At 49.9% G+C, this 7,377-nt stretch overlaps 1 protein-coding gene across 7 annotated transcripts in view; it reads left to right on the top strand.

Moving 5' to 3' along the window:
- Positions 1–619: 619 nt before the first annotated feature.
- Positions 620–7,377, top strand: part of ANK1 (ankyrin 1) — a 53,499-nt gene continuing 46,741 nt past the window's right edge. For all 7 annotated transcript variants that reach the window (XM_039716117.1, XM_039716125.1, XM_039716136.1 and 4 more), the window contains exon 1: positions 620–760. In XM_039716117.1, coding sequence (XP_039572051.1) covers positions 635–760 — 126 coding nt within the window. In that variant the 5' untranslated portion in view covers positions 620–634. The remainder of the gene's footprint in view (positions 761–7,377) is intronic.

Below are 7,377 nucleotides of genomic sequence, written 5' to 3'. Positions count from 1 at the left end.
TCGTAAGGAGAGAGTGAGTGAGTGAGTGATGCAGCACAGAGACTGACTGCGAGGAGGAAAATTGGAGAGACTGGAATATGTGCCTGCCTCAGCAGCACTGCAGTGGTAAAGCCCCTGACTGAATACAGGCAGGTTACTGCTCTTTAGGCATTGCTACAGAGAACTCAGGAGTGGGATGAAATGCATCGGCCTCCTTTCTCACTGCTTCTCCACTGTCACAATGCATTAATTGCTGGGAGTTATTTTCCTTCCTGTGGCTGACTGCCTGCATCTTTTTTCCTACTGCAGGAGAGACAGTGAGGGAGAGAGCACAGCACCAGTCCAGCGTCCTGTCCCACCAGAAGGGATGTGCCAGCACAGTCAAGGGCTGCTGCAATGGTGCACAGAACCTCTGGAACACCTGGATTTGGGATTATTGATGGCTTATAAAGTGGTCCCAGCTTGCATCTAGCAACTACCCGGAGACGTTGGCTGTCCTTTGGGGCTTACTGACTGCTTTCAATTTTCCTCTCGTTATTGCTTTCACGCTCATCTGGGTCGGCAGCTTTTGAGTGAGGGGAGCGCGCGTCCCCGGCCAGGAATCGGGGGGTGCTGCACAGAAAGTGCTCTGGAGGGGACTGCAGTCTGACCAGCCATGGCTCAAGCAGCTAAGCAGCTGAAGAAAATCAAAGATATCGAGGCTCAGGCTCTGCAGGAGCAGAAGGAGAAGGAAGAATCCAACCGCAAGCGCAGGAACCGCTCTCGGGACCGGAAGAAAAAGGTCAGTGGTGTTGGGGAAAAAAACCCTATATCCAGGTGCCTGTGGTGTGGCAGTGAGTGCTGGTTGTGTTTGGGGGGATTGGAGGGTGGGGAGAGACTGGCAGAGGGGCAGCCTGGTCCCTCTAAACCCGTGTGCAGTCAGCACAAGAAGCAGTCTGTCAAACAGAGGACAACTTTTGGGACCAGAAATCTGCTGTTTACCCTGACAGCTTGCAGGGAGCAGGGGGAGGGAGGGAGCAGGGATATAAAAAAACCCAGTGAAGGGGTAAGGGAACTGAGGGGTTCATCAAGGCAGCTAAACAGACTCACTCAGCCCAGTAACAGATTTGATCTCTAAGATAAAAATGCTGTTTTCTAGCTTCCTTCAGTTTCCCACAATTGCTTTTTGTGCTCGGAGCTTAGGAACAAGAGACCCCCACCCCTTTGTCTAGTGCAGGACTAATTTTGTTGTCAATTTTGTTGTCCCCTTCATCCCTTGCTTAATCTGCACCAGAATATTGAAACCAGGGCACAGCAGGAGCAGACTCCTCACAGAGAAGGCATTTTTGTGCAGAGATCTGTGGGTTCTGCTGCTCCTGGGGGTGGGCTATATTTGTGCTTGGGACGTGGGTCACCCTTCCCTGCTGGCAGCAGGTGAGGGGAATCAGGGACAGCAAAGAGGTGTCTGTCCCTTCTGCTGACACCAGCGTGCTGGTGCCTGGGGTCTGCCAGCTCTTTGGAGCTCTGGTTCCTCTCTGAAAAGTCACTGGCAGCTTTTTCTTGCTGTCATCTTCCTGCACGAGTGGGCACGTTGCTAAGATTGCTTTGCTGCCCCTTGAAGACCTCTTGAATCTGAATGTTCTTACCACAGCCTGGTCTGAGGGTGTACGTGCTCTGCACCAGTGCAGAAAGGCAGCCAGGAGAGAGGTGAAACCAAGGATAACCAAGGATGTATCTGACAGGAGGTTATGGCACAGGAATTCTTAGTGAGCTTCTCCTCTGCCTTTACCCAGAGACTTGCATGTGCCCCCGTGAGCAGGAGCCCAACAGCAGAGCTCTGCTGTTGGAACATCTTGGTAGCTGGGCCCTGAGGGTACTGAGGAGAGTCTTGCTTTCCTTAAAGAGAAAAGGAGAGGTCTGGAGACCTCTGGAGAGGTCTGTGCCCACAGAGAGGAAGCCATCCAGGGGAAATGAGTGGGCACATCAGGACAGATGTGAGGTCTGCAGGCAGCAGCTGGGGAGGTGATTTTGGGGGACGTTCAGCTGCCACACTCGTGTCAGATGCCTCCTTCCCCAGTGGTGATGATTGCTCGGTGCCTGCAGGTCCATGGCTGCTCCCTGCAGGGCCTCTTGCACTGGGAGCTGACGGAGCAGCTTGCCTCTCACACTGGCAGAGGGCTTTAAAGGGGATCTGATGTGAAGAACCACCACACCAGGACATTTTTCTCTTGGGCCAGCTGTCTCTTGTTAGCCCCTGCCCCAAAGCCTCAGTGTCTCTAGTGGCAGTGTTTTCCCTGTGCGAGTCCTTGGGGCCAAGTGGCCTGCCAGGATGTGTTGGAATCCCTCGCCCTGCTTTGCTGCAGCAGCTGTGGGGGTTTGATTTGGGTGAGGTCAGTGTCTTGGTGCCCTGTGAGCCTGCATGGGACTTGTGTCGTGTCCACGCCGTGTCCCTTGCGCTGTCTGTTGGAGTGTCCTGAAACCCCTGGGATGTCTCTGGCTCCTTGTGTTCCCCTGGCAGTGCCTGCTTTGTGCACAGACACAGGCTCTCTGGGCCAGAGGCTGTTCATTCACCTGGCATTTGTGCAGGGCAGGCCATCAGTGTCTTGATATCTGCTTGAGCCCACCAAGCACAGCTGCAATGAAAGTAGAGGCATTACCTATGGTCCAGGGAAGCCTTAGCATGACACAAAGCAAGGATGGCCACAAGGAAGGAGATCATGGCCTCAGAAGAAATATTTTCTCATCCCATTCCATGTGAGCTGCAGTTATTTCTTCAGTTTAGGATCCATTAGCATTTCCTGAAATTTTTGTGTAGTTGTATGTGTCCCATGAACTTCACAGTTGTATCCTGCAAGAACCTTGTGTTCTGTGATACTTGGAGGCAATGAGTTCTGTTATTTATTCTGTGTTGCCCAAAATCCTTCTCCTTGGGCCGTGACTGTATTTGTTGCTTTCCAATTTCTGCAGCAATTTCTTGGGTTTTGTATTAAGTGCATGTAACAACAACCTGATTGACCTTGTACTGTCCATTTCTGTGTTCTCTACCTCTTGTTTGTCTCTTGGCACAAGGACAGTCCAGATGTATAACCTTGCCACTTCTCCAATATTCCCTGCATCCAACCTTTGCAACTTAAGATGATGACAGCTGAGCTTTCACTTGACAGGAGCTGCACCAAGGATTTAAGGAACGGCACCTTGCCACCCATCCAGGCTCCCTGTCCAGCCCAGGCAATCTTCTGCTTTGGGCAGAGCTGCCACATGGAACAGCCAGGCATGTCCTGAGGTGTTCCTGCTCTGTGTGCTCTGCAGAGTGCCTGGGGGTTGTCTCAGTCTTAGGATTGAGACCAAGTGTTCAATAATCCTGTGTCTTCCCACACTTAATGCAGCTCCTGAGTTGTGGGGACTTAGCAGGGCTGTGGCATGATGTGTGAGTGACTCTGATGGTGCCCTGCAGCAGGGAGGTGTGACAGAGAGCAGACGTGAGCAGAAGAGGGTGTGAACTAACACAGGGTCACTGCTATTAGAGAATTTGCCAAGCATCATCTGGGTTACCTTCTTGCTGTTCCTGCTGCAGGATCCTGGCTTCAAACCTCTCTGTGTTTTCCTTAGATGGGCAGTTTATAGGGGACCAGAGCCATTCTGTCACTGCTGCAGGGCTGCATGTGGAGTTTCTGATGTGGCTGTCTGCACTGACAAGGAAATAGTGATTTACAGCAGAGATATCTGTGCTTTGGGTGCAGCTATATGTCTTTTTTTTTGTGGTTTTGAGAGGCAGTCATAGACAAGAACACTTCCTTCCTTTCCCTGCAGATGTGGTAAGGCCACCTCGGAGGAAGCCCTCGCTGGGGAGTCATGCAGGTCACTTCAAAGGCAGTCCTGCCTTTGCCAGGGCCAGTGGGCAGCAGCAAAACACCTTGGAAAAGTGGAAAAGTGGTGTTCTGACACTGTTTATGAGGCAGCTTGTTATGTGAACAGAGTTATTGAGTCCTTTTTGAGTTGCATGTGACTATTGTAGTTATGTGTTAAAGACAGAAAATGGACCAAATCCCTTGCCAGCAATTCTGGAAGCACTGTCAGGGCTCACCAAATGGGTTGTTAGAAAGGGCCCAAACTGGGCCCAGAGCACTTGGCTTGCCCTTTGTCTCAAACACACATGTACAAGCAACTTGCAGCTGGACCAGGTGGTCCAAAATTGATGGCTGGTGGCATTTTGACCAGACATAATTTAACTAAGACTAATAAATAACAGTTAGTGCTTCTATGAAAATCTTTCTTCCTATTGAAGTGTACTTATCTTGGTACTGAATTCAGCCAAATATTTCATCAAGCATAAGCAGGGGCAGACACCTTCATCTGCCCCTCTACAAAGATGCAGGTTCCAGCTGCACTTCTCAGTGGACATGCAGGATTCATGGGGCAGGAGGCTGGAACCTCTAAAATGTCTCTGACAAGAGTGCTATGCAGCAAAGAGCAGGAGGACTTCAGCAACAGCAGCAGTGCCAATACTGTCCAAAGAACTCATCAAGTGCACGTGTAAGAGCATACTCAGCCTGTGTGCAGCATAACTGGGGCTACAGTATTAGATAACAATCCAAGCAAAAGCTTGAAGGGAAATCCTTGTGATGATTCCTATCAGTGTTTAAATTATTAGTATGAAAGGTGTGATACATCCTCTCAGGACATTCAGAGCAAACTTTGCTTGGGAACAAGGCTGCCTGAATTTACCCTTTTTTAAATTTTTTTTTTTCTGGCTATGGGGCAGGGAAGATACAATGAGGAACAAAATTCTTTTCACTTTCTGCTTCTGCCTACTTTCTTTGTCTTTCAAGTGTTCAAGGGTCAGACAGTCTCTTGTTATGGATTTGTAGAGCTTCTCCCACAATGCATCCTTAAATAGTAAATGATCCCTAATAAGAAACTCCCTGCATAAAACTCCTTGGCTTTTTTTCTGGTTGAAAGTTTCCTGAAAACAGCACGCAGATCAGCCTGAGGGCTCATGGATCTCCACATTTCAGTCTGGCACCCATCCTGAGCGCCGTACTGCTCCTGCACGCTGCAGCAGGAAATGTTTTAGTGCTTGAGATTACACACTGAAGTACATCCTGCCAGGAGAGCTTGGGAGGGTGCTTTGGAGAAGGGAGACAAGAAATTTGTGTGAGTGGGTTTGAATTTTGTGGGAGAGCGAGGGCAAGGTGTTTCCATTTGGCAGGAGCTCTTCCATTTGGCAGAGAGAGAGCTCGTTCTCCAGCTGGAGTGAAATGGTGGGAAAGAGCTAAGGGAGGCCAGAAGATCAAGTGACCCCCTTCCTATATTCAAGCACGGATAAGGGATAAATGTGGGCAGTTAAAAGGCTGATAACTGTCAGAAGAAACTCGGAGCTGAGGTGTGTGAGGTGACTGGGTAGAGGCGGCACTGAGATAATTGCGGCGACGTGGAGGATGGAAATGAGAATGCTTTTACATGGATTAATTTCTCCATCCTTTGGAAGCTGGGGAAATGTGGTAACTAGAACAAGTCAGGAAGGGTTTGGGCCAACAGCCACAAACTCAATCAGACAGAGGAGCAATTACAGATGATTCCTTAGGAGGACAGTCACACAGTCGTACAGGGTGACAGCGCTTGTGCTTTTTGTGTGACAAGCAAAAGAGGTCACAGTCACTCAATGACTGTTCACTGATAGGGTGTATCAGGGTGGTCTGAGCTTAGGGTTCTGAGACAGAAAATCAAGACACCTCTGTCAGAATTATGCAATAAGCACACGAGAAACTGGGGTGAGAAATCGCTGCTGGAGCGCTGCCAAGGAGCAGCCATGGGTTTGTTCTGTCTGCTCGCCTGCATCCTTTCAAATGGCTGGTTCTTTGCAGCAGCCTTCAGCTTGCACTGGGCTTAGAGAGGATGCAGAGAAAAGTGTGACAGACAGAAGGAGGGCAAAGGATTTCAGCAGACCCAGCTGCAGATGGCTCAGAACATCCCAATGATAACTTTTGAGCTCCACTGTGTCCCGCTCCCATGGATATCTGGCCCCTGTACCATGGCTGGACTAGGCTACTGAGATTCCTGCATTCAGTGGCAGCAGATCCTGCCAGGGATGTGGCATGGCTGGCTGTCACCCACCTGGGTCTTCACTAGCTGCTGGGAGGTGTGCTGGTGTCTTACCTGCAAGCAGGAGAAAGGACCGTGCTGCCTGCAGAGTCAGAGCACGAGGGATGCTTTGGTCCTTTCCCCATGATGGTGGGGGGTGAACAGGGGCAGGACATGGGCACCTGGATGTGAGGGACGTTGGGTAGGAGCAGAATCCCCTGCTGCAGGGATTTGCTGTGGCAGAAAGCACTGGGGGGATGTTGGTGCTGTTCTGCACTGCCGCTCTGCAGGCTCTTAAATTATTCAGGTAATAACAGCATCTGTATGTGCTCGGTGAGCCCACTGTGCTGAAATGAGCTGAGCAGTATCCGGAGCCTTGCAGCATTCAGAAATCTGTTTCAGGAGCAAGTTCTTTCAAGCTGTGCCCTGTCCTCTGTGCCTGGCACCTCGGCCAGGACGTTTTCCCCAGGAGGGCACTGGCTGAATGCAGGGATGAGCCCTGCCTGGAGCAAATGCTTGCAGGAGGGTGAGCACAAAAGACAGTGCCTTCACAAAAGTCCTGCATGTGACAGCCTGGTGGGCTTGGTCTATCCACCACAGGAAGACACCTGCAGCGTGGTGAAGATGAGGTACAGCAAGCTAGACCTGAGCTCAAAGGAAAGCAGATTTACAGAGTGCTAAAATTAGAAGTTTAGTCTGAATCATGCTAATTTGTTTTAATTGTCTAAGTGTGTCAGGGTTGTTCAGAAATGTAACCTCTCTGTCGTGGTCTGGAATTGTGGTATGATGGTAGGACGGATCAAAGCTGGTGGAGATTTCTGGGTTCTCTGGCCTATTTACATCTTTCTTGCAGTCCTCACCTCCAGCTCTCAAAATGCCACGAGGGTAGGCTCTGAAAGCCTTAGCTCTGGATTGAATAGAGCAGCCTTGTTAAAACTTTTGGTGAGTAGAGGGCAGCTTCCTAGGTGGAAGGAAGTTCCTGACACTTTCTGTCTCTAAGGGCACTTCTCAGCATGACAGAACCATCTGAAAATTCACATTTTTTTTTTCACAGATGATTATGTCATGTTTTGAGCCTCAACTCTGCAAGCAGCAGCAAAAACCTAAGCTCCCTTCCTATTTGCAAAGCAGATTTTGCTGACTGGGTGAAACTTTAAGCCAGAGCCATACATCTCTGTGGAGGGGCTGCAAGTGTAGGGGACTGTGTTAAATCTATGGCTTCAAAATGTTGCATCCTCAGTGAAAAATCTGCAGCAGAGACAAAGCAGCAGGTATTCACTGAGTTGTCTTGGGAGGCAGAAGGAGAGAACACAGCAGCAGGAGAGCATTTAGAAAACA

Source organism: Passer montanus, unplaced genomic scaffold (genome assembly GCF_014805655.1).
Source record: "Passer montanus isolate IOZ18808 unplaced genomic scaffold, ASM1480565v1 scaffold101, whole genome shotgun sequence".
Classification (NCBI taxonomy): Eukaryota; Metazoa; Chordata; class Aves; order Passeriformes; family Passeridae; genus Passer; species Passer montanus.
This window is presented reverse-complemented; position numbering and strand designations above follow the sequence as displayed.